The following is a 27,227-nucleotide window of genomic DNA, read 5'->3' as shown; positions in this document are numbered from 1 at the left end:
GAGCTCTCTCCGCCCGCTTGGAGCGCTCAGTTCCTGCGCTGAGCCAGCCGGGCACGTCGGAGGCGCGCAGAAAGCCCGAGCTGACCGTGCCGCTGCGCCGCCCGGGTCGGGCAAAGCAAGGATTTGCGGGCTCAACGTAAATGGCCGCTTCTTGGGGGCGGGAGGGAGCGGGGTTCGCTGGGTTCTCCGCGCGGCTGCCGCTTCGGCTGGTCATCAAAACCTCCCTCCCTCTCCGGCCCGATCTCCAATTTAACCAGCCGCGATTGCGCCCCTTGGAGAGGCCACGCTTGGAGGCGGTGCGGTGGCGACGATGGACAGAATCGGGGGTCTTGGACGGACGGGGCGCGGATCTCCTCCTTCTTCTTCTTTTTTTTGGCGGGGGGGGGGAGGAGATCAAGCCCTCAAGTTGGGGAAGGGGGTTGAAGAGCCCCCTCCCCCCTTGAGCTCGCCTCTTCTCCTTCCCCTCCTTCCTCCCCCGCATTCCCTTCGCAGGGCGCTGATTCCTCCGAGGGGCCTCTGCCGACGCGCGGGGGTGGTTGGGGGGCGTTCAGAGGGAAGGCGCGCGAGTCAGTCACAGCCGCGGGGAATGGGCCGGGGGGGGGGCGGGAAAGAAGCCTAGAGACGCGAGTCGAAGTCGACTGACTGCCCGCTCCCGGCCCCACACGGGGCAGGCGTTTCCTTCCGTGTGTGGCGCTCTGCTCCAAAGGGGTCGGGGGGTACCCCTGAGGGAGGCGCCCGCTTTCCCCCTCTGGGGCGCCCTGGTCTCCTCCTCCTAGCCCGGCTTGGAGAGTCCCGCGCGCTGCTTCTGTTCTGCCTCTGCTCGCTTGGCTCGGGGAACCGGAGGAGACGCGCGGAGAAGCCTGAAGTCGAGCTTCGCGGTGGGGTTTTGGAGAGGTCTGGGGAGAACGGTCCGTCCCGGGGCGGGGGGGGGGGGGCTCTAGGCTCTCCCCCTCGCCTGCCTCCCCCACCCCTCGGCGATGGTGGCCCCCTCGGTTGAGAGAGATGAAGGAAGGGTCTGTTGTTCGCTGGGAAGGGGCCTAGGCCGTGGTCTTCGCAGGTTCAGGAAAAGGCGGCTAGTGGCAAGAGGGTTAAATAAGCCACCCTCCCTAAACGTGCTTGGCCCTCTTTGGAAATATAGTCTAGATTACCGCTCCCTCTTCCGTCTGTTTTTGGCCTGATTCTTCCCCCCTCCCCATAGAACAGAGGGATGCGCTAGTCTAGTTGGCTTAGGAGTTCTCCTTTTCTGAGCTGCGCTCAGTATTTGCTCGGTTGCACAATCTCGTGAAAGCTGTTTATGAATAAGGCACCGTTTAATAGCTGTGGGGTGCTGCCATCACCTTTAGCAATGTAGGGAATGTAGGTGGGAGGCCGAAGGTTGCTGGAGTCCTAATTGGGCAGATTGTGTACTAAAAAACGAGCGCGGATGAATGCAGTGTGGCTTCTTCAAGCAGGCACAGGATTGGGCCTGTGGAGGAGAGCTGGTCTTGTGGTAGCAGGCATGATTTGTCCCCTCTGCTAAGCAGGCTCCACCCTGGTTTGCATTTAAATGGGAAGCTACATGTATGAGCACTGTCAGATATTCCCCTTAGGGGATGGGGCCACTCTGGGAAGAGCGGAAGCTTCCAAGTTCCCTCCCTGGCAGCATCTCCAAGATTGGGCTGAGACAGATTCCTGCCTGCAACCTTGGAGAAGCCGCTGCCAGTCCGGGTAGATAATATCGAGCTAGATGGACCAATGGCCTGACTCAGTATATGGCAGCATCCTATGCACCTATGCCTTTTGTTAGAAAGAACAAACGTCATAGAAGGGACCAAGAGCACAGTATACAGTGTTTTGAGAGACACGTCTGGGTGCCCAAGAGTACTTTGGGCTTGAGTTTCTCAGACAACCTCCAGCCCGCCATGATGCATTGCAGAGAAAGTCAGACGTTGTGGGGTGCTATAGACAGGTTTGTTTTTATAATTATTGGTGTCCACCATGCAAAGCGTTTTTTGTTTTTTTTTAAATCCACTGCTTAGCATAGCCGTATGGATCCTAGCCTGCATTTTTAGCCAAGGTACATATTTATTTTAATTGTATATTGGGGGGAGGGGGGATAAGCTGTTTTTCAATAATTAAAAAAAACCCACAAGGCAGTAACAACAGTATAATGGATAAAATAATCACAGTTCCCAGCAGCAGCAAGCAGTAACTGCAGCTCTGAGCATATAGGAACATCACAAGCTGCCTTATGCCAAGTCAGACCATTGGTGTGTCCTGCTCAGTATTGCTCTACACTGACTGGCAGCAGCTCTCCAAGGTTTCAGGCAGGATTCTCTCCCACCCCTACCAGGGGATGCTGCCAGGGAGGGAACCTGGGACCTTCTGCATGCAAGCATGCAGACGCTCTTTCACTGTGGCCCCAACCCCTGAGGAGAATACCTTACAGCAGCCCGTGCTCACGTGTAGCCCCCCACCCAAATGCAAACCAAGGCATACCCTGCTTAGCAAAGGGGACAGTTCTTGCTCACTACCATCACTCTTGTGGGAGTGAACCACAAGACCAGCTCTCCTCCTCTATGTCAGAATGCAGATAATTACCTGCTGATTGCACCCTCTTTTTCACCTCCGGCGAGGAGACCAAGACTACCTAGAGCCATCTGGGTGAGGTGGTATAGAAATCTAATAAAATAAGAGGAAATATGCTGATCAGTTGTTACGGCTTCTGCTTCCTCTCCTTCATCACTTTAATTTCTTAGAGCTTCATGATCATCCCTAGAAGGAAAGGCTAAAGACGTTGGAGGCTTTGTAGTTTAGGAAAAATACTGCTGAGGAGGAACAGAGGTTTGTAACACTAGGCATGCTGCAGAGGAACAGAACAGAACAGAAATTTCTATACCGCTTTTTGACAAAAGTTCCCAAAGCAGTTTACATAGAGAAAATAATAATAAAGTCATAAAATGGCTCCCTGTCCACAAAGGGCTCATGGTCTAAAAAGAAACATAAGGTAAGACACCAGCAGCAGCCACTGGAGAGATGCTGTGCTGGGGCTGGATAAGGCCAGTTGCTCTCCTCCTGCTAAATGTGACTCTTATGAATCACAACATTAAAACATGCCTCTTTGCTCAGTTAGCAGGGAGTAAGTGGAGAGAGAGGCTTTTTCTCTCTCTGTGCCACAATACTGAGCGTCACCCAATGAAATTAGTTGGTGTTAGACTCAGGAAAGATGAAAGGAAGTGTCCTGTCACAAATGCAGAACTGAGGTATGGAACTCACCGCTACAAGATGTAGCATTGGCCACTAGCTTATGGCTTTTAAAGGGGATTAGACACATTTATGGAAGAGGAGGGAAGGTCTACATAGGAAGCTGCCTTATACTGAGTCAGGCCATTGGTCCATCTGGCTCAGCGTAGTCTACACTGACTGGCAGTGGTGGCTCTCCCAGGTTCCAGACAGGAGGCTCTGATGCTTTCAGGGAGTCAACCTGGGACCTTCTGCATGCAAAACAGATGCTCTGCCACGGCTATAGCCCCATCATTAGTTATCATAGTTATGTGGAACCTCCATGTTCAGTGACAGTCTGAATGCCATTGCCGGGAGAGCCACAGTGGGAAGGGCTTCTTGCCCACGCCCTGCTGGTGGGCTTCCTGGGAGGCACCTGATTGGCCACTGTGGCAGACAGGATGCTGAAGCTCATTGCTCGGATCCCATAGGGCTCTTCTTACGTTCTTGGGATTCATGGGGAAAGGTTTGTTATACCTCCTCTCTGCTTGTTCCTGCAGGGTCAGCTGGAGCGTCAGGGGACGGACCCGAGTCACCGCAAGCTCGAGGGGCGACTGCAGCACACAGAGCGCTGGCTAGAGATCCCTCTGCATGCGCCATCTCCGTTGGCCTCCCTGCAGGAGGAGGCGGGTTTTCTTTGGCTTGGCAGCTCCCGCCCTCGCCTGCCCCTCCAGTCATGGTGGGTCATTTGCACCTGCAAGGAATGGAAGACAGCCTAAAAGAGAAGAACCGGGAAGGCTTGCTGGATAGCCCGGATTCGGGGCTGCCGCCCAGCCCCAGCCCACCTTTCTACTCCTTGTCTCCGGGCATCGTTGAAAACAGAGCAGGAGGCGGCAGCAGCGGCAGCGGCACTGCCGTGGAGAGCCCGGGACATGGGCCCAGAAGGGACGGCAGGGAAGGGAAAGTGGTAAGGCTCATTTCCTTTGCTGCCCGGGAGCTGGGAGTTGCGTGGGCAGGTCGGAGGGAATGGATGGATGCTCTTTCGCTTCTTATCTCCGGGCAGGGTGGCTAGTAGCCCAGGCTAGGGGCTTTTTGGCTGATTCACGGAGGAGGTCTGTCACTGGCTATCCATCGTCATGGTGGCTTTGTGGAACCTCCATATTCAGGGGCAGTATCCTCTGGGTGCCAGTTGCTGGGGGAACAGCAGCAAGAAAGGGCTGTTGCCTTTGTATTTGTTTATTTAAAATATTTATACCCTGCCTCTCCGGTACACTAGTGCTTGGGATGGTTCACAACATTAATAAGAAGATGCAGTGTAAAACAAGGCGAATACATTTAAGTTAAGCAAGTTAAAAGAACAGGCTAAAACCACTTTTAAAATCAGTTTTTGTTTTTTTAAAGTTTCAAGTTAAAAGTTATTTTATTTTATTTTTATGTTTTATATCCCGCTCTTCCTCCAAGGAGCCCAGAGTGGTGTACTACATACTTGAGTTTCTCTTTCACAACAACCCTGTGAAGTAGGTTAGGCTGAGAGACGAGTGACTGGCCCAGAGTCACCCAGCTAGTATCATGGCTGAATGGGGATTTGAACTTGGGTCTCCCCGGTCCTAGTCCAGCACTCTAACCGAGAACTATAAAACTATATAACCTACCAGATATAAACAGAGATGAAACATCAAAAAGCCTCTTTAAAAAGATGTGTTGTCAATTGGTTGTTTTTTAAAAAAAAGAAACACTGAGGGAGGGAGTTCCAAAGCCCAGGGCCCACAGCCGGAAAGGCCGTGCGCTATACCAGGGCTGCACAACTCTGGCCCTCCTGCAGATGCTGGACTACAACTCCCCTTGGAGTTGAACACGGGAAGCTGCCTTATCCTGAGTCAGACCCTTGGTCCATCTTATTCAGTATTGTCTGCACTGACTGGCAGCAGCTCTCCAAGGTTTCAGGCCAGAGTCTCTTCCAGCGCTGCCTGGAGCTGCCTGCAACATGTTCTGCAACAGAGCTGTAGCCCTGTCATAACTGACTGTTGACCACTGTGGCTGAGGATGATGGGAGTTGTAGTCCAACAACAGCTGGAGGGCCGAAATTGTGCAACCCAGCTTTATACCCTACTTGTAGGCTTCTGGTTGGCCACTGTGAGAAACCAGGTGACTGGCAGACTTTCTGATCCAACAGGTCTCTTCTCTTCTTCAGTCAGTTGGCCCATCACTGGCCATGCACACAAGTTCTCAAAGCGGTTTCTACAGATAGATAGATAGATAGATAGATAGATAAATAAATAAATAAGAAGATGGGTTCCCCATCCCAAAAGGGCTTACAGTAGAAAGCCAGCTTCAAAACATCTGAGATTAGGGGGAAAATCTTCAAGGGCAGACATTTTAAACCTTGGGTCTGCGCATGTTGTTGGACTACAACTCCCATCATACACAGCCACTATGGCTGAAGGGTGACGATGGGAGTTGTAGTCCATTAACATATTATCAACATTTGATTATATGTATATCCCAGTTTTTGGCCAAGATGAGCTTCCAAAGCAGCTTCTAGTTAAAACCTGCATGTAGGTACCGTATCGTTAGGAGCCTAGCATGGCCGCTTTCTTCTGATAACTGGTGACACAGTCCAGGTTCCAAGTTCTTTCCTCCAGAGAGAGGGGTCAGATGAAGCTGTCAGGATGACAGTCCACAAAAACAGTTCCAAAGCAGCACTTGGTGATACAATGCAGATTCCAGGTTTTTCTCACCAGTGGAAGGGAGCCAGAAGCATTACAGTTAGATGCCACTACAACCCCTGCTAACTTGGCAAAGAGGCACCTTTTACCGCGGTGATTCTCTTTATTTAGCAGGGAGAGAGTAGCTGGCCCTCTCCACCCCCAGCACAGGACCTCCAGGGACTGTTGCTGGTGTCTATCTTATGGTTCTGTTTCGACTGTGAGCCCTTTGGGGACAGGGATCCATCTATCTATCTATCTATCTTTCTTTCTTTCTTTCTTTCTTTCTTTCTTTCTTTCTTTCTTTCTTTCTTTATTTATTTATTTATTTATTTATTTATTTCTCTGTGTAAACCACCCTGAGCCATTTTTGGAAGGGCGGTACAGAAATCAAATGAATAAATGAATGAACTACAGTCGAGAATATTTATATACTGCTTTTCAACACAAGTTCTCAAAGCGGTTTCTGTTGAAAAATAATAAACAAATAAGATGGGTTACTCATCCCAAAAGGGCTCACAGTATAAAAAGAGACAAAAGATAGACACCAGCAACCATCATTGGAAGGATGCTGTGCTGAGGCTGGAGAGGGATGATTGCTTCCCCCTACTAAATAAAAGAGAATCGCCACTTTAAAAGGTGCCTCTTTGGGTGCTGAGGCTAGCAAATTTTAAAGATACCACCCCACTGAAGCATCTCTTCTAGTGAGCTGCAGAATCCTCTGGCCTGACAGCTAGTGTTACTGTCAGGTCTCCTGATTCTGCTTTCCAGAGAGAGGAGGCAAAAGTAGCTAGAAGTTCTCAGGGGCTGGTAGAAATATGTTAGTCATTCATGATGTATCAATAAACTGACAACGGTAAGACTTCTTTTGCCTGGGCTTGGTCTTAACTCATCCTAGGAGACCAGAAAAGTGGCTGTGGACTAGACCTGTGCTGCATGAAAATTCAAAGTAAGGTGTATACACCTGTAAAGGAAACTAGATACCTAGGGGGGAAATCTAGCTTTCAAAAACAGGTTTTCTTCAACAAAGATGATAACAAACTGCTTCGTTTGGTTTTCTGGAGTTTGGTTTTCTTGGAGTCTTTTTCTGGAGTTTTCTAGAAGCTGGTAAATTGGTCTAGGATGTGAATGGCATGTTTTTCTGTTTCTCCCCCTGCCCCCTCCACCCAGGTTTGAATCACTAAGGAATAAATTAAAGAAGCATTTCATTAGTATATAAAATGAGTTGCAGATATGCAAAAAAATCCCCAGGTGCCCAATTTCCCAGGCATCTGGGTTGCTGAGGCAGCGAGAAATGTGAAGCTAGTCCCTAGGAAGTGAAATTATTTGCTTAGTTGTGTGGAGTACCTAAATATTTGATGCTGGCTCTGAAGAGTAGGAAATATTCTCCTAGCCCCGTCGAGAGGAATCCGTGTTTTATTGCCCAGTGCAGAGGTGGACAAAAGGAAGATCAGGAACTTCTGTTATTTGCAGGTCAGCCAAGGTTTCTGACTTCTACAGCAAAGAAAAGAAAAATTCTCTGCCGTGGTTGGCCTTTTGCCAATGGCATCTCTGTCAGCCTCAGCCGTCCTCACCTGGGGAATCTGAGTATTAATTGGTTGCTTCTGAGCAGGTCTTTTTGGAGGTCTTGTGGCCAGTTTCAGAGTTTTGTAGCAACTTGTACAGGTGTACTTGTATATGTAGATCGTTTCAGCGCATGGCTTATGGGTTGCAGAAGGTAACTGGTCCCAAGCCATCATTTTGCACCTTGCTTCAGTTGGTGGACCTTCTGATGCTAGGAAAAAGCTAATTAGATCCCAAAGCTTAAAATCCGTCCACCATTGGCATTATGGATGCAACTCACACTCACACCTGTTCTGCTTCCTAACTTGGAGCTATGTTCTGCTGAGTTAGGCTTGTCTGTAGGCCACAGTTCTGCCTGAGCACAGAATGCAGACCTGGTTGCGGAACTTGGCTTCTCAAGAACCTCAGATTTCCTTTTAAAACCAAGGGCAACATCCTAGTCCTTCTGGGTGCGGAGATCTGCTTGGAAGCATACGAGTGGTGCTGATGAATTCCAAAAGCGAGAGAGGTGGCTGGACAAGTTTTTCAGTGGTCAGGGTGTGGAGCTTCAGTGCTCCATATATATCCCTGCCCTCCCAGCCCCTGGGTCTGTGGAATAAATTCTGATGCTTCAGCTGCTGCAAAACACAGCAGCTGCTAGTTCTTTGGTACGTGAGACTCTGCTGTTGTACCAGCTGCACTGGCTTCCAGTCTGTTCCCCAGCCCAGTTTTAAAGGGTCAGTATTTGTTTTTATGTATTTAATTAGAATATTTATATACCACTCTTCAATAAAAAGCTTCCCAAATACCTAGCAAAAGGAGTGAGAAATGGCGAAGGCCTTTGATACAGGGAATCAATCTAAAAAGAATTCCAGGGGACACACCTGCAGTGGCCATTGGGAGGAACCCTGTTCTGAGATAAATAGGTGCTATCTGCTCTCTGCCCCCCACCCCACCCACCCTGGTAAATCTACTATTTTACAGTGGCCTCTTCAGCCAGTTAGCAGGGGCAAGAGTGATCATCCTTAAAGCTCTATAAAACTTATGCTCTGGATGCATTGATATGATCTGGACCATCCCTTCCCACATGTCTGTCCACTTAGATAATAAAGAGGTACACTTCTCTATGTCCGGTCCCCACCAGATACTCAGCTGGTGATGTGGGAGATGGCCTTCTCAGTGGTAGCTCTGAGACTGTGGAACTCCCTGGCTCAAGAGATCTGTTTGGGTCTCACCCTGGCAGTGTTTAGACATGACCCCGGAAAGCTTTTCTGTTTCAAAAGGCCTATGGCCGAGTTGGCGTAGGGAGGGATGGCAAAAGTGGGTGCGGCCACAGAGAAGGCCCTTTTCCTCCAGTAGCCACTCCCCCCCGCCCGCTTGGAGTAATCTGGTCCTTATAACGCAAGACAAGCACCTTGAGTTATGCCCAGTGACAAACTGAGATTGGACATAAACGTAGAAATAGGAACCAGGGTGCTCGAGCTTGTTCTCAACCCAGACATTTGTTTCCAGTACCAGACCTGAGCTCACAATCTATTCGGGCAAAAATCCATTCCTGGTCCCCGCCCAAGGTATCCCTGTTTCAGCAGCCTAATTTTCTGGAGAAGGGGGAAGCCCTTTTTATTGTTGTTAAAACAGCCCTTACCATCGCACTGTAAACCACCCAGAGACCTAGGAGTCGATTCTGATCTCCCTTGTCTGCCCTCTTCTAGCCCCTTCTTCCTTTGGGAAGCCTCCTGTCCAGGCGACCAAGCAAGCCAAGACCTGCTGAGCTCTTGTCTTATTTTATCACACCAAGAGTGTCATGCTTTCAAACCAGTCCCTGGCTTTCTACCCTTGTTCGGAGCATAGGAAGCTGCCTTATATGGAGTCAGAGCACTGGTCCATCAAGCTCAGCATTGTTTGCACTGACTGGCAGTGGCTTCTCCACGGTTTCCAGTGGGAGCCTCTCAGTCCTACCTTGCATGCAGGTGGGATTCAGGGACTGATCCTGGGACCTTCTGCATGCATGCCCGCCCATGCTCTACCACTGGCCCTCTTTGCTAAGGGGACTATCTTTCAGCAGACGGCACTCACAAGTATCCCCCATACAAATGCAAAGCTAGGGCAGACCCTGCTTCGCAAAGGGAACCATTCATGTTTGCTCCCACACGGCCAGCTGCACTCCCTCTTTGCAGCCCCCATTCTCCTGTCCCTAGATCAGGGTGTCAGAACTCTACGTCTCTTAATCTAGCCCCCTGATCACCATTAACAAACTGCAAGCTGCGGATGGATGTTGCCTTTATCTCCAACCAACCTAGCGTGCTGACTTGGAAACCGTGCCTGAGCAAGAAGAACAGCCCTTGCGGGCCAGAAATCGGAAACAATCCTCCGTGTTTGATTCCTAGAAATTCAGCCACGGGTACCGGGACGTGCTCTTTCCTTGGTGCTGATGCCATGGCCTCCCCTCGCCCCACACCAGGTGATGGTGAATAGGTATGGCAGAGGCTCCACTGTTTGGATTTTAAAACCGCTCTGTAGGCTTAGAGGCCAGGTTGCAAACGGAGTCCCGAATCTTTGGGGGGACTTGCCCTTCCGCTTGTTGGTTGGAGGTGTGTGGCTTTTCACACTCCTTATTTTATGGCAGACTAGTTGTTTATCCTTGTTTTCTTTTCAAAGTTTTTTAAAATGGTGTAAAAATAAAACGGCCCATCAGAACCACCAAACAACAGTACAATCCAAATAGAGTCGCTTGGAATAGAAAAATGGGGCTCCCCCTCAGCATAGCAGCAGGAAAAACGCAGCCCAGTCGGCCTCTGCAAAAAGCCTCCCTACAGAACCCCAACTTGACTCAGCAGCAGCATGAAATTAGAGACGGTGGCAAGGTGGGCTTCCCTGGGGAAGGTGTTTCACAGCGTCGGCACCACCACTGAAAAGCCCCTGCCTCTTGTACCTACCTGCCGCATTGGTTTTGGGATCTCTGATGCTGATCGGCATTCACCTTGAGGGGGGAGTCCAGTGGGATTCGAGGTTGTTCCCTGGTGGCACTACCAGCTTCTAGTTCTGTGGTCCCTGTCACCAAGGCTGATTTCGCTGCACAGAACCCAGAGAATGGAAGGTGTCCCCCTTCATCCTGTAGGGAGCAAGAGAGCTAGTGTGATGTAGTGGTTAGAACAGGGGTGCACAACTCAAATGTCCTGGTGGGCCAGAAACAACCATGCCTTGGTGCGCAGGGGGTGGAGGTCAACTTTCAGCACACTAATTATGACCCTAAAATTAATTATTTAAAAATTAACGAAAGGAAGAAAGCAGAGGGTTGGAGTCAGGGGGAAAGGGAAGGGGGAAGAGGGATGAGGGATGCTGCCAGTGGGCTCTGGCACAGGAGCGGGACCAGCAAGGTGGGTGAGGGACATCTTGCCTCAAGTGGACAAATGCATTGAGCTGCTGCTGCTCGTCATAGGGCAAGCCAAGTGCTCTTCATGGCTCCTGCTGTTGAAGGACTTTCCTTCCTGTGGGCCAGTAAAGAGCACAGAGGGCTGGATCTTTCCCTGCCCCTCGCCAGGCCTTATGTTGTGCAGGCCTGGGTTAGAGCACTTGTGGGGAGTGTTCCCAGTGGTGGGAAGTGGGGAGTGTCCAGGTTAAATTACTTTAACCTGGACACTCTGCCATAGTTGCTCCACCATGCAATCCACTAGGCTCGTTCACACGATCGGAATTAGGGAGGAGTGCCCAGGCAGTGTGGGAGAGCTGTGTGCACTCCAGATTGATGACTGTGTATTTGCAAAGATGAAGGTAGGAGGAGGGGAATGTGATGGTGTGTGAGGCAGGAACTGGGTAGGATGGTTTTTCATTCACCCTTGGTAAAATGCTGGGGACAGAATCGGCTCATCCTACCCAGTTCCTGCCTTGCACACGGTCATTCTCCCCTCCTCCTGCCTTGATCTTTGCAAACACACGGCTGCTGATCAGGAGCACACACGGCTCTCTTACCCTGCCTGGGTGCTCCTCCTACTCAAATTTTGATTGTGTGAATGAGCCTACTGAGTGCCTTTGGGCTGGCATCACTTTTTTGAGCTAGCAGGATTGTTGCAAAGATAAGATGAGAAAGGAAGGGAGGAAGAACTTTGTACACTGCTCTGAGCTCCTTAGAAAAACGTTATTAAAAATTCTTACACATTTGCCATTTTAAAGGTTTCTGGTCCTCATGGTCACAAAGAAAAGGATGGAATTAGGGAGACTATGAGGTCATTCACTCAATCAAAAACTTTGCTCTACCCAGGTTTGGGAGCTGTGTGCTCCCAATTTTTGGTTGTGTAGAAGCAAAGAAAGAGGAAAACCTGGGTAGAAGTGATTGTGGGGAAGCAAGGGAGGAGGAAAACTTGGGTAGCTTTTCCTCCTACCTTGCTTCCACACAATCACTTCTACCCAGGTTTTCCTCCTCACTTGCTTCCATACAACCAAAAATTGGGAGCACACCGAGCTCCCAAACCCGGGTAGAACACAGTTTTTGATTGTTTGAATGACTCCTGTGTCTGCAAAACGTCCAGGACCAAGGGAGGTTTGAAGCAGACTCCCAGTGGCCTTGGGTGGAGTTTTGTTCCTGACACAGCTGCTTGCTTATCCCATCCTTGTGCTCCTCCTATGCCTCCCTCCTTGTCAAAAAAAAAAAAAAAAAGGGTGTGTGTGTGTGTGGGGTGGGGGGAGGTCATACTCTGCAAAACTCCACAAGAATATATCATGCATTATAAGTTAACTATATGAAAATTTGCTGGCTTTCCATAATTTACTCGAGTGGTGTGCTTGTGTTTCCTTGGCACAGAATTTAGATTCTTTGGCATGAAATTTGGATACTTCTTTGGCCAGGAGCGCACACAGCTCTGGCACACGAAACCACGGCATTGCTAGAATTTCAAGTCTTCGTCTGTTTGTGGTTATTGGAAGTCCCAGTGGCTGTGTGTGTGTGTGTGTGTGTGGGTGGTGTTAACCCCTTTAGACTAGCCAGAGTCCAAATCTGTTAGACTCCCTTTAGAATCTGGACCCTTCTTTTTTCTTTCTGATGTATTGTGTTTTGAGATCAGTTGGTTAGAGAATGACTAAAGGTATGTGACCAGTCTTAGAACTGAAGGGGAGCAGGGAGCTGTTACTTCCTTCTGGTGGCCAGTTGCCCTGCTGCTTTATCTTGCAAAAACTGTCTCCTTCCTTGGTTGCTGATGGGAGATAACATGTTCCTAACTCTGACTGCCCTCTCTATACCCACAAGAGAATGGCAGAAAGCCATTTTATTTATGCCATCATGCCATCAGTGTGCACAGCACTTTACAAAGTACAAGAGGATAGGGTCCCTGCCCCAAGTGCCTTGCAGTCTAAAGTCTGATACAGGGGACATGACAATGGAAGGGGAAGAAATGGAGGTGGAAGTAAATGGGGAAGAATATGCATTTCAGGTCAGATGCCTGGACTGCTTTTATTTAAAAATATGTATATACAGCTTTTCCACTAGAAACTAATATCCAAATATCCACATAAAACAATGAAAGCACAGTGAAACAATTCAATAAAAACTCTGCAGCAGCAAAAGCAATCCAAGTAAAACTTTGGGAAACAGACAATAAAAAGAGCAGCTGCTGAACTACCCATGGAATGCACTGAAGAACAAAAAGGTATTGGCCTGTCACCTAAGTGATACAAGGACTGATGCCAGTTGAAGGTGCTTTGGTTTGCATTTGAAAGAGATACTACATGTGTGAGCACTGTAAAATATGCCCCTCCAGGACAGGGCCGCTCTGGGAAGAGTACCTGGCCTGCCTGCTTGCATGCAGAAGGTCCCAAGTTCCCTCCCTGGCCGCATTTCCAAGATAGGACTGAGAGAGATTCCTGCCTGCAGCCTTGGAGAAGCCGCTGCCAGTCTGTGAAGACAATGCTGAGCTAGATGGACCAGAGGTCTGACTCAGCTGCCTATGTTCCTATGCTAAAGAAAGGAGGTGCCCAGACCAGCAAGCTCTTGTGCTCAGCTCCTGAAAAGACCAACAGCCTGAGACAACAGTGTTTTAAATCTTATGTAATTTCTTTGTTCTTTAATATTATAAATCATTTTGGGTGCCTTTATCAAAGCAGAAAGGCGGTATGAAAATGCAATAAATAACTGCTATGAGAGAAGACAGTCTTTTTAGTACTCCGGTTTTCAGGGTCAGAACCAATATCTTTTCATTCCTCCCGGAAGACACAGTGTGAGCCAATGGGTGATCTGTCATGGGAATCCTCTCCAGGGGAGGGGGCTGGATTCCATAGCCCTGCTGAATCCCTCCCCACCGAAAAAAATGAGAGAAAATTCATTAAGTTCGCTTGCAGTATCACAGAGGCTTGCATCTCTGCCTGTTTTGTCAGTTCATAAGTCACAGCTTTTTGCTAGAGCAGGTGATGTCTGCTGGATAAGTGAAGTTCACTATGTTGCATTTTCCATTTTGCAGCGTTCTCCCGCTCCTTTGCACTGTGCCGAAAGGGTCAAATGACTAGTCAGGTTTTCCTTCTTCTCAGAATGTTTCTTAAATGCACCAGATGTAGAAGGAAAACACCTGTTCCCTCCCAGTCCTTTTCCCAGCAAAAATAGCTAATTGACAGGATGCTGCTAATCAGACAATTCATCAAGATGCTATGTGAAAGATCCAGAATGTGCATTTTCTATTTTAATTGGTGTTTTCCCCTGAGGAGGCCAGGTGCGTGCAGCCAACAGCGCTGTATGTAAATAATCTCTCTCCATCTCTGGATTCTGATTATGGCTGGCAAATCAACATGTGCTTTGCATGTACTGGCCTTTTCCTGACATTTTCTAGTTTAGTAGCTCCCAAACAAGAAAATGTCCCAAAGACCTTTAAAAGTCCCAAATGCCTTTTTTAAATTTGGGAAGACCATTTCTGATGGAAAACCATGAGTAAAAATTCAGCATACTTTTGTTCCTTATTTTCACTCCCTGAACCAAAAACTGGTCTCATAAATCTTGAAACCTGCATTTTCAAACCCACCAGGGGTGTCGCAAAGCTGGAGTGGGCCCTGGGACAGAGAGTCAAGATGGGTCCCTGCCTTCCATCTCCCCACCTTCTTTGGAGAGGCAGGACGGGCAGAGTGAAGATCAAGCTATCTCTCAGCTGATGGGGGTCCCTTCTCCATGGTTCTATTATAGCTACACCCCAGAACCCCACCAATTAACAAACTATAGCTTTGCTTAGCTAGATTTCCAATTACAACTTGCAGCCCTGTTTGTTACAAACAGAATTGTACACCCCACTCCTTGCTGGTGCTTATATCTGCAGGGTTGAAGGCAGGTCAGGACTAAGCTAGGCAGGCTTTCCCTTTCAGATAGGCTGTGAGAGGCACATCAGAGAGACTGTTTTCCATAAGACCGTATGCATACCAGCTGTTGTTGATAATTGCAGGGCAGAACAAGCTGATTAAAAACGGGCTGAATGTGCATTTTTTCAAAGAAATGCTCCTGGCAGTAACCCAAAAGCAACTGATAGAAATGTGGTGGGAAAAAGATGGAGTATGAGCTTTAGAAATGCTCTGATCCTAAACGCCGGTGCCCTGATCCAAAAGCTTGTCGGTCCTGCTGTATAATGGAGATCTTCTGTCCACATACGCTGCTCTGGACACATCTGTAGAGTTGAGCAATCCTCATGTGCAAGGGCGGTGGTGCACATTACAGCGTCATAAGCAACCCAGAGTTTTGGATCAGGGTACTTAGAGTAGGATTCATTGATGTTGGTGAGACTTACTTGGAACTAAGTGATTTGAGCCTGCTAAATGATTCAGCAGGCCTCTGGGCATGGATCTGTGTCACTTCAGACTCTAGGGTGTCAGGACTAGTGTTTTGGAGACAACCTGGTAATTTATCCAGGTAGATGCAGGCTGGTGGGGATGGGTGGCCCTGGAGAACAGCAGTCTATGTGCAAATGATGCACTGACGAACCAAGCCGGCAGCTTTATAGGACCAGATGGAACCCTATTGGTCCACTGTGTCACCTGACCTGTCTTGAGCTGGTCACTGCAATACCACTTCTGGCCATCCACTACTAGTGGCGCTGAAGTGCAGAAAAGAGCAGGTGATCAGCTCCATCCTCTTACAAGAAACCATGGTGCTGAGAGAATGAAATACTTGGGTTTCTGGCTTGAAATTACCTTCCTGGCCTGCTGGGTAGCCACGCTGGAAACAGGAAGTTGGACTAGATGGGCCTTTGGACTCATCCAGCAAGGCAGTGATTTTTCAGGAGGATCCTGCCTGTGTGCTATCAGCCCTCTCCCATTAGCAGTTAACAGACCATTAACGAACGGTCTGTGGTGGTTTTGCTTTTTGCATGATGCTCATATCTTGTTCTTGTTGAAGACTCAGGAGCACAGGACGTCTGTTCAAAATGAAGGCGGCAAAAAGGCAAACGATTACTCTCAACCATGTCAAAAAAAATTTGCTCTCCTGGGCCAGCCGTGGACCATGCCATACGGTTTTCATTGATGTAGCAAGAACCCAGAAACATCTGTGGAACAGGGAAGGGCTTGTTTGCTGAGCTCAGCAGGAGGGAAGCCTGCGGTTAAATTTGGTTTGCCTTCTTGCAGGTCCTTTGAAAAAAAAAAAATTAAACAAAAACTTGGCCATCGGAGTGTTCCAGTTGGGCACGCTAAGCAGATGCAAAGGGAGGGGAACGGCCAGGAGAAAATGGTACATAAAGGCAGGCATTCATCTGAAAGAGAGGCGAATTCAGACAACAAGTCTGTTTCCAGTGCTCAATGGTGGTTGTAGTCAGCAAGTGGGTGGAATTCACCAGAACTGGGTTGTGTGGGGGGGAAAAGAATTCATGTAGTCCAGCAGATGTCTCTGGAACACTTACAAACGGGGCATGAAGGCAACAGCACACTTTTATTTGTCCCTAATGTATGGTATTTGGAGGTCTACTGCTTTTGAATATGGAGGTTCCATTTAGTGTTCATGGCTAATTCTTCCTACTAGCTGGCCCGGGCGCAGAGCATCTGCACCTCTAGTTCTCACCCCTCTTTCCTCCCCCATCGTTCTCGGCCCTCCCCCATCCTCTCCCCTTCCCATTCCCTCAGCTCTTCCCCATTTCGGCCACCGCTTCCCCCCGCCACCACTGTCTCCCCCCACTGCTTTCCCATCCCCGCCACTTCCCCTACTGCATCCCCTACCACTTTCCCACCCTGCCCCCACTTCTCCCCCCTTGCCCACCTTCCCCCAGCGTGGTAATGCTTCCCCAGCCACTACTTTCTCTCGGCCTGTTGGCCATTAGGCTGCCCGTTTGCTTTTCCCCCAGCAGCTCACTTGAGAACTCTCGCGAGAGCTGCCACACATGGGATTAGCGACAGGTATGTTTAAGAGAATTATATATATATATAGATCTTCTACAGAAGCAGGGACTGTACCACCAAACTGTATAGACAAGCGCCAGGCATCTTTTTTACTAAAACTGTTGACCTTGGAGTCATTTGTTCATAGAGAGACATCAAGAAAGAATCCAGATACTATATACTAATGATTTAATATAATAATAGTAATAAAACTCTATGGTTAAGAACTATCTGGACTATATTAAATATAATGAATCCAAATCAATACAATAAAGTTGGTGGAAAATGATCAATAAAATTCCATTAAAATAGTCTGCGTCCAATTGAAAAGATTGAATCGGATGATTCATTTCTAAAATATCATGTCACTGATGAATGAGAGAAGTGTAGATCACAATGTAATTGTAATCGCAATGTCACGTCTTGATTGAAAGATAAAATGTCAAATCTTGGTTTTGCTAGTATTGGATCAACCCTATGATTTTTGCCAAATGCATTTTGACTCTACTAAGTCTTCATCAGTGTCAATTATCTGCAAAATTCATACTTTTAATGGGAGTCTCCAGTCCCAACATGGGGATTAACTTGGCACTAGTTTCTAAACACTGCCAGTAGAATGCTTGTGAGTGCTGTGTGTTTGCAAGAATGGCTTTTCTTGGGTCTGCAAAAAACTGATCATAGATTCTACGGTAAATGGCCCAATAGGATCTGAACTCCTGATATGTCTCTCATTTCCTCTTCTTGTATTTCCTGTAGATCCCTTACCTTCTTCTGAATGCCTCCCCATCAGAAATGAGGCCTCGGATGTACCCTGTGTTTTTTGGCGAAAGCATAGAAGTCAACCCTGAACCGACGCAAGAAATTAGGTAACATGGAGTGTGTGTGTGTGTGTTTCCTCTGTATAGTCCTCTCTTTTCCCTGTAAAAGATTGGCGGTATTTACGAATAAGTTGATGTGTATTTTTGACGGAGTAGTGGGTGGTGGAAGAATGGCTGAAACAAAAAAAAAAAGAGCAAATGGAGAGCATGGTGTATGGGAGGGGAAGAAAAATATGATGTGGTTGCCACTTAGATCCCACATCATCTCAGATTTGAGGCAGAAGATTACTGCCAGCTGTGGAGCTGTGTGAACTCAGTGGTCCTAGAGGTGGTCCGAGACCAGCTCTCAGTGGACACCTCTTCTCATTGTCAAAGTACATGGTGAAAGATCCCAGAGATAGTCCAGAACTATTTGTTTTCCTGTTTTATGAATTTCACATTTCAAGGGGGTGAATGTGGGTCTCCCATCCAGGTATTGACCAGATCTGGAGCTGCTCAGCTTCAGCAAGGTTGCTGCATCATATATACCTTCAAGCCAGACCCTGGGAGTTAAGTACCTGCAGGCAGAAAGTAGATAGGAATCTACTGGCAAACACAAAAAGTGGATTTTTTTTTACTCCGGATATAAATCGGCCTAAACTCAAATGCGCAAAAACCCCGAATTGTGTGTGAAGTGCTCCCTGATAGCTCACAGGGACTTTGGGGTAAATCTGGACAATATGTGAACATACACCCTCCACTCTGGAGGAGATACGAACTAAAAGCCGGGTGGGAAAATTTTCCTGGTAAATTACTAAATTATTTGCAGTAGATCAGCAAAGATTTTCTGACTCCTAATTGTTTAATGGTTACAACAACCCCTGCAAACCAGGCTGCTGAAACAAATACAGCTTGCAGGAGAGAAAGGTTCTCAGCATTCTTCAGCTGTGAAACAGGGCAATTTTTAGGTGGACATCCTTGCTAGGTGAGCTGGTCTTGTGGTCGCAAGCATGACTTGTCCCCTTTGCTAAGCAGGGTGTGCCCTGATTGCATTTGAATGGGAGACTACATGTGTGAGCATTGTAAAAGATTCACCTTAGGGGATGGGGCCATTCTGCGAAGAGCACCTGCTTGGGGCGGCTCGTGAACTCACCTCTGGAGGGGGGCGGCTTCTGAGTTCACGAGCTGCCCCTGGCACCTGCATGCTTGCAGGCAGAAAGTTCCTGGCATCTCCAAGATAAGGCTGGGAGAGACTCTAGTCTGCAACCTTGGAGAAGCCTCTGCCAGTCTGGGTAGACAATACTTAGCTAAATGGACCAATGGTTTGACTCGCTAGAAGGCAGCTTCCTATTTTCCTAACTTCCAAGGAATTTTAAGGAAAACTAAATAACTCTAAACTAGGAATGGACAGAACCTTCACTAGGAACTGGATCTAGGCATGTTCTGTTTTTGGCCCTGGAATGGCACATTGACAGCCCAATACCGAAGTGTCGCTTCAGCTTCCTACCTGCTTCCAATACAGTGTCCTGGTTCACACAGTCATTCAGATCTAGGGTTTAATGTGGGTGTGTGAATCCACGCCAAGCTGGTTTATGACCTGAGGTGAATCTGAGATTCCTATCTTGGCATGGGTTCACACTATCACACTAATGTTGGTCACCCACCTTAAACCTAGATTAGAACGATTGACCAGGACAGTATGACCCCCACCACACACACACACACACACACACACACACACACTTTTGAGGAGCAGCTTGCAGAAACTCAACTAGATTAACAATCACTGGCAAGGATGTTTTTCCAATTGCTGTTGAGGGCTCCTGTTCTCTTCACCAAGCATTTTGTGTTGGCCTACAGGCCTAGCTGTGCAAAACTCATTAAGCAGATTGTGTTACATGTGCCGCTCAGTGGGCCAAGCTTCCTCCAGGGCGTTGGCAAATGCCGTGCGCCACACCCGGCATTTAATCTTTTTATACACAGAGCTGCAAATTCCTCAGCTGCTGCTGGTTTTGCCTCAAAGATCTAGAAGCAGCAAACCATACAAAACCCCTGCAGCAACCTGGCAACAGTGGATGCTCTGTCCTCCAGCTCCTTTGAAGACATGGCTGCTTTTCATGGGCTATAAAGTTTGCTTCTTCAAGATGGGCATGCAATAAAAATATGGGTAAACTAACAGGGACGGGTCAACATCACCATTTGCAAAGTCAATGCCAGCTTCTGCTAATATTTTAGGACACTCAGCTGTGGTTGCAAAGAGACTAGCGAGACATCAGATCCAAGCACAGAACATGTAGATTTGAAGAAAAAGTGACTGGTTTTGCCAATTCACTCCCCAGTGTCAGACAGATGTAACAAAAGAAAAACAACAACCGACTGCAGTCTTTGAAGCCATAGCTATGAGTTGCAAGAGCTCTGGCTTTATCTGATGAAATACAATATTTTAAATCTATGTGTTTTCTGTTTTACTTAGAGGTTTTCAGACACAGACTGGATGACTATCTGTTAGAGATGCTGCAGAAGTTTCCTGCTGTGAGCTGGGGTTAGACTAGAAGAGTTCCCAGTTCCCTTCCAGCTCTGACATTCTGGGATTCTAAGATTGGACATTTTGTATTGACTGGCTTCTGTGGAAACAACTGGTTTAACTGTGCTGTGTCTTGGCATTATTGGCCTAAGGATGCTGTAGGTCATTTATTTATATTTATATACAGGAGGACCTCGATATTCTTGGGGGTTCAACGGTACAACCGTTCAATGGTACAATCCACAATACAACCACGGATATGGAAACGGCAAATATCAAGGATTTAAGCCAATGGGGAATTGAGGGTTAGGTTCCCAGTTTGAAGAAAACAGTTGAAAAAACAGCAGATTTTATAGGGGGGGATGTGGGGGAAGCTGCTTACCATCCTAGCTGCTCCCCCTGAGTTGTGCTGTGCCCCCAAATGCCTCCAAATCGGGCAAAATTTGCAGTTTTTTCTCATTTTCTTAAAAAACAAAAACCAGAGCCATTTTGAGGCTCCAAAACACAAAATGACATCCAGAAATGACCTCCGGCATCATTTCCAGTCACCTCTGTCCTGCTAATACGTGAGGTCGGCATGTCCCCCTGCCTTTTCCCTGTGTATGCCTAGGTTGGGTGTCTTTTACCCAACTGCGGATATGCAAATCCATGGATATAAAGGTCTGTCCATACTGCCCTTCGTCCTAAGACCCGTTGTTCCTAAGGAAACAGAAATAGTATATAAACTTAAAAAGCCATGTGTGTGTGACTTCTTGCTGTCATTTGACTTCGCAGGTGCAACTCTGAGGTAAAATATGGCTCCGAGAGACATTACAAGGATGACATTTTCTACTGCCCAATGCCCACTGTCACCACATACAGCGAGACCGTCATTGCTGCACCCAACTGCACATGGAGAAACTACAAGTCCCAACTTATCTTTCAGCCCCGCCAGAAGCCACTGAGATTCCAGAGCACAACGATCATCTTCCCCAAACACGCAAAAAACATTTACCGGACCACACTCAACTACAACCTGGGGTGTGCCAAGCGGTGGTTTGCCTCGAGTGTGCAGCTAGAGCTGTGTGAAGAGAACAGTCCCTGTATTATCTACACGGAGAACCTTTAACGCAGTATTCTGTCTTCTGGTGAACTCCTGACCACAATGTAAGGCTGAGGCCTGCATTGGAGGCAAAGTCTTTCTGGACTATCTTTGGCCAATGGCCTCCACTAAATAGCACTGGGGCCATTACTTTTCACACAAGTCTTGGATGTACACAGTCCAAGTGGTTTTCTCTGCTCCAAGAAGAAGCCAAGGGAGATATTTTCATGTGTGAAGTGCCTGAGAGTTTGGTTTTTATTCCTTTAACCCTTTAATCCAACCTATTTAACTAGCACTTAACATGCAAACTAATAGTGAGGGCCTTGAGTTGCTCAGTTGCCATTTTTAAAAAATGTGCTGCTTTTTATAGGTTTGTGGGAGGCCCTCTGTAGAATGTAGGATGCTGCTGAGCCTTTCTTTGGAGAGGATGGTCTCCAGTTTGGCAACTTAGCTTCAAATAGGCATCAAATAGGTAATAAAGGTAGTTCTTAGCCATATTAAACATTAATTTCATCATGATAATTTATCTGGAAATTGAAGCTCAGTGATTATGGTGCCATGCTCATGGTTCACTCGTGGATGTTGCCACAGAGATGAGGATGGAAAACAAAAATGGCGCCCGCCCCCCCCGCCTCCACTTCAACTGCTGAGTTACTAAACCACCATGCAGGGGCCATTTTTTGAAACCAGGAGTTTACATGCCTTAGTGAGGAACTGTGTTTATAGAGGAAGCCAAAAAGAATCTTTTGGCAATGTCCACCTTCTTGGGTGGATGTAACATATGGAAAATAGCTGGAAGTTCAGTTTGATGTTGTATGGGGAAAGAGTTTATATATGAACTCATTGCTGCAGGAGGCTGAATTTTGACAATCATTTGTGCTAAAGAGTTGTAAGATAATAGCTTTTTAAGAGACAATGTTTGGGACCAAAGGCCTATTTTACACTCTATGATAAAAGGATTGTAAACTCAGGTCAGGGTTCCCCAAATGTGGAGCTTGGCTCTCTAGGATTCACTAGAAGAAATTGCATGTGTTTGGACATACAAGATCACAGATGTGGCCTGAAGTAAATGTACTGGAGAGGAATTGACTGCATAGGAAAGAAGGGAAGGGACTTGAAATTGGCAGCTTAATGGTGCGAGCTGTTGTGCAATGAAAGAAAATTGTGCAAGCATTGTATAACAATTCGATCACCATTATGCTGCATAGAATAGAAGGCTTTTGAATGAGGAAAAATGACCGATTAAACCAAATGCACATGCAATGTGCAATTATTTGGTCTACTGCTTAGACAGATTGTGCTTTGAATGGAGAATGATGTTACACAGCTATTGCCACAACATGTTTGTGGGAACAAAGCCTCAGGTTTTGAGGCATTGTTTATCATTTTCCCACAGTTGATCAAAATTTGAGAGATTAAGTGAGAGTCACCTCACTGCAGGACAATCAGTTTATCAGGAGGTTACAGAAATTGACCACTTGGTAAATAATATGAGGAGAATTTTGTAAATTTACCTCACGTTTGTAAATTTACCTCACAACAGAAATGGGGGGAGGCAAAGGGGACAGCACAGTAGCAAAATCCTCCTGGCAAGACATTAAAAGAGTCTTATCTTTGCCCCCCCTCCAACATGCTTAAAATATGGACACACCAAGAGCAAAACTAATCTTTGCCAAAATAATAACTGATACTGGATTATATGTTGCTAGATACTGAAGAATTCCAAATAAAAATGAAGCTTTGTGCATGACAGAAGCCCTGAATGTTAGAGATAGGAATTTAGGATTGCTTTGTCTATGCTATGTTTTGGATTAATTGCTATTAATTTTGCTAGCTGCAAAATGAAACGTTATTCAGATTGTATTTTGTACATTTAAGGGAACTACTTGTCCTATTTTACAGGTCTCCTTTGGGATGGGATATTATTTTTAAGTGACAGATCTTTATATATTTATTTTTCCCCTGGCGATTGCCAGCTGTTCAATCGGAGTAAAAGAAGCGAAACATTTAAAAATAGTCACATAAAGTCTTGCAGCCTTGCTTGCCTTTTCTATCATGCCAAATTATACTTATATATTTAATTGAAATTCTTTAATTCTAAAACTTTTTATTTTTCACCACACCGTACGGAAATGGAACATGGACACTTTTAGAGACTGTATTTTGTGGAAACTGCTTGTGTGAGTGGGATGAGTATGTGAAGCTGTCTTATATCGAGTTAGACCATTGTCTAATCTGGCAAGCAGTAGATTTCAAGGTCTTGGGCAGAGAAGGGTTTTCCCCAGTCTTGCTAGCTCTACACAGAACAATGGCCCCTTTCCTCCTGGAATTTTCTTCAGCTCCCACTGCTGAAGAGGCAAGCCACCCATCTGAGCATACCACAGCATAAGCATTGTGATTTTTCTTTTCTCTCCCCAAGTTATCCTTCTTTCCCACCAGATTTGGAAATGGTTTTTGTATAGAAAGCAGATGGGACGGGAAGATATTTGTTTCATGTTTAGCATTACTGAGGAAATTGCTGCGTGAAATCAACCAGTCTGTTTCTTTGCTTATATCCTAAGTTTCTTTTACTGTATTTTCTTTTTTAAACTAACATTTTGTGTAGGGACAAAGAGGGACAACACTGTTGAGCATTTCTGCTTAGTTGTAACAAAACGTACGTATGTGAAAGTAGCAAAGGTAGTGATAGGAGAAAAGGTAAACTGTCAGTGAAGACAAGAAAAGTGTGTGTGTTCAGCAATTAAAGCACAAGTAGCACAGAATGTGATATTGGTTGTAAAAATCATTTCTTGAGAATTTCAGCTCTCATTGTTTAAGGGGCAGGGGGAATTTTCTAACCCATATTGTAGAGTCTGAACCACTCTGTGGAACACATGCCTTGGATAAAACAGGCCTCTTATTGCCAAATCAACACATACAGAAGCCCGAGAGAAAAAGGTTTTTAAATCCACAATGTTGGTAGCAAAAGTCCAGATCTAGATCCAGCTTGAGAAATTACTCTCCCCCGCCCCTACATTTTTCCTCCTCATGAGGCAAGACAGGCTTTTTATAGGCATACTCCATCTCCACACCCTTCTCCAGGTGGTTTAAATTACCACACACAAAACATACACAATAAACTGCCTAAAACACTGCAGCATTTTTAAAAATGCAAACATTTAACAAAGGATATAATCCCCCAAACATATTTACACTGTTGTCACACCTTTGAGGTTGTGACAATAAGGCCTGCTAGGTGTGGTGCGATTGACAAGTTTGTTTGAAGCTGCCGTTTCTTTTCTGAAAAGCAGGTGTGGTTCCCCTAAATCCCCAAATCCAACAGTACTGCCCCTTAGATATGGTGTTGTCCCCTTTTCAGATGTTTGCCCACCATCAGTAGTTAAAGTGTGTGTTGAGTCATTGTCGACTCCTGGCGCCCACAGGGCCCTGTGGTTGTCTTTCTTTGGTAGAATACAGGAGGGGTTGACCACTGCCTCCTCCCATGCAGTTTGAGAAGATGCCTTTCAGCATCTTCCTAGATCGCTGCTGCTACATGGTTTAATACTGCAGTGCCACTGAAGAAAACTGCTAGCGTAGTAGAACAAATTAGGACATTGTGTATTTTAAACAAATGGAAGTTTCTCCACTGTGTTAGACACCAGGGCCTGGTTGTAATGATGTTGTGAAGCTAAATGTTTAAGAAACCCTTATGTGGTGTTCCACATGGACAGCCAGAAGTGCTTTTACCCCTGGACGTCCGGGCCGAAGTCCCGGAAGTCCTCCACGGGCCCTGGGACCCCCCCAAATCCTCTTTTGTCTGTTCCGGGTGGTGTGGTCACCCAATGGAGCACGGCAATGCTTAATTTGCAGCGGGGGGAGCTCCAAAGGCCTTTAGGTCCAGGCTCCAAAATTACCTAGGTGCACCTCTGTGGATAGCCTCTTGTTCTGGGCCCTCATGCTCTTCATATTTAGCATTAATATGGTAACCATGCAACTTGGGCAGGCCCAGCAGGGTCTGAGGCAGTTTCTGGGGATTCAGGACCTCAGCCCTCAGGGAGAATTGGGCCCAGACACTATTGTGTTGGTGGCCACCATTCCCCCCCACGCCCCGTCAGTGGAAATGGTGTAGTATTGTTCTGGGGCATTGTGTGGAGAAAAAGTGGGGACTGCCATTTTCTCTCCACAATACCCTAGAGAGGAAAATGGCAGCTGCCCAAATGAGCAACAGAGACCTGCTTAGGGTTGCCAACTCTCCGGGAATCAGAATTCAATTTCAGCAAAGACTGAAAAGCAATCCTGGAAGGTTATAATCACAAGAGCTGAGGAAAATTACTCAAAGTAGCCCCACTGAAATAAAAAGGACAAGTTATACATTGCATATGTGGACAAGGTGTGAAGATAGGAGTTCCTGGTTTAAACAAGACACTGACTAGTCACAGGTACAATTTTCTGAGCATGTTAGACATCATGTTAATTTTGGGTGGGGGGGGCTTTGATCAGTTGGATTGGTTTTAAATAGTTTAGGACACTTCTTTTCATGTGCACAAAAGCTGCATCATCTGTTGAAAATGGAAGTCACAATTCAGTGTATGAAGAAGGTAGTAGAAGTTAACTAGATGGTCAGAGGAGGATACAGAAGATAGTTAGTGGCTGTTTGGACATAGATATGTAATTAATTATTTTTTATTTTTATAGCTCTTCTCTTTCTAAGCGCTTACAAAAGTATTTCTGCTGTTTTATATTTGCTGTGACAAGGTATTTCGCAGTGCCTTTTTATTTTTATATCGATATAAATATGTATTTTCCCCACCTCTCTTTAATAATGCCTTTCTGTTCAACTAATAGAAAATAATTTAAGGATTTTAAAAATGGCTAAAAATCTATATGTCTTAATAAAATGCTGGGATGCTTTCATGCTTGTGTGTATGTGTGTGTGTGTGGTGATTTTCTGGACACAAACCTGTACATAACAGGCAACAGCTGGACTAGTTAGTCATGACAACGTATAACTTAAATACATGAGAAGTAAATACATGAGAAATGAACAAAGATACATCTCTCCAGCCAAGCATTTCAGCTATTTAGTGGTTTTTATCGGTAGCTATTTTAATTTGAAAATTTATATGTTGTAAATTGTTTTCAAATTTATTGGGTTTTTTAAATGTTGTAAACTGCTGTGTGGGACAAACCTGCGGAGAGCAAAGGTCCCCTCCCCCTATATGTAAGTGCTATTGTCCCTAAGGTAGCAAGGGACAAGTTACAAATCCCTTTGGTTTGTTTGTTCATTCATTCATTCATTCATTCATTCGATTTCTATATCGCCCAGGGCATATGGCTCAGGGCAGTTTACACAAAGAAATAACAAATAAATAAGATGGAATCCTGTCCCCAAAGGGCTCATAATCTAAAAAGAAACATAAGATAGAAACCAGCAACAGTCACTGGAGGTACTCCAGAGGTTGCCACCCTGGTCATGGGTGCTGTTTTGCCCAAAGATGGGGGAAAATATATTTTAAAAACCATGAAGCTACAGCCTTGTAAAGACTTCCAATGCTCACCTAAAGTGGTGGGGGGCACAAGATCGCAGTCATTGATGCTGGTGGCGACCCTGCTACTAACCTGGGTGGAGTCCAGGTTGGAGCTGAAGGAGAAACTGAAGGTTTCTGAAGGAGAAACTGAATATGGTGGCCTACTGGCTAAGCTGGGCCCAGTTAGACCCGGCTGAATGGTCCCTGAGCCCTCTGGCCTTCAGTCGGATCGTAAGGGAATTCGCCCTTCCCATTTCAGATCTCTTCACTTCCCCAGCAAACACGAAGCTCCTCTGTTTCATGCCCAGATTCCATGCCCAGGGTGTGGAGGACGTGGACACCCTCATGGCTCTTTGGCCAAAAGGTTTCTTGTACGCCTTCCCTCCAACAGCCATCATTTCCCCAGACAGTTCGCATGCTCCGTGGCCTTCAGGCGGACATGATTCTGGTGGCCCCACACTGGCCACACAGGCCATGGTTTTTGGATCTGGTGGAGCTCTCTCTGGTTTCCCTTGTGAGCCTGGGGTCAGATCCCCATTTCCT

At 46.6% G+C, this 27,227-nt stretch overlaps 1 protein-coding gene across 7 annotated transcripts; it reads left to right on the top strand.

Annotated features, from left to right (window-relative positions):
- On the top strand, positions 1–26,070 carry RFLNA (refilin A). Of its 7 annotated transcripts, none has more exons than XM_053280156.1 (4): positions 1–136; positions 3,762–4,168; positions 17,532–17,641; positions 20,871–26,070. In XM_053280156.1, exons 2-4 carry the CDS (start codon positions 3,938–3,940, stop codon positions 21,202–21,204), a joined length of 675 nt encoding a protein of 224 aa, XP_053136131.1. In that variant the 5' UTR covers positions 1–136; positions 3,762–3,937; the 3' UTR covers positions 21,205–26,070. The 7 variants fall into 7 exon arrangements, with proteins under 7 accessions (XP_053136131.1, XP_053136133.1, XP_053136135.1 ...); XM_053280158.1 differs by lacking the exon at positions 1–136 and adding an exon at positions 661–683; XM_053280160.1 differs by lacking the exon at positions 1–136 and adding an exon at positions 711–878.
- Positions 26,071–27,227: the final 1,157 nt, after the last annotated feature.

This window comes from Hemicordylus capensis, chromosome 15 (genome assembly GCF_027244095.1).
Source record: "Hemicordylus capensis ecotype Gifberg chromosome 15, rHemCap1.1.pri, whole genome shotgun sequence".
NCBI classification, from domain to species: domain Eukaryota; kingdom Metazoa; phylum Chordata; class Lepidosauria; order Squamata; family Cordylidae; genus Hemicordylus; species Hemicordylus capensis.
This window is presented reverse-complemented; position numbering and strand designations above follow the sequence as displayed.

What these genes read in the sequence shown, in the direction of transcription:
- RFLNA (XM_053280155.1), top strand. Translation starts at nt 1,978, where the DNA reads ATGCAAAGCGTTTTTTGTTTTTTTTTAAATCCACTGCTTAGCATAGCC. An exon ending in ACGGCAGGGAAGGGAAAGTG is followed by an intron (nt 4,169 to 17,531) that starts GTAAGGCTCATT and finishes TATTTCCTGTAG; the next exon opens with ATCCCTTACCTTCTTCTGAA. An exon ending in GAACCGACGCAAGAAATTAG is followed by an intron (nt 17,642 to 20,870) that starts GTAACATGGAGT and finishes TTGACTTCGCAG; the next exon opens with GTGCAACTCTGAGGTAAAAT.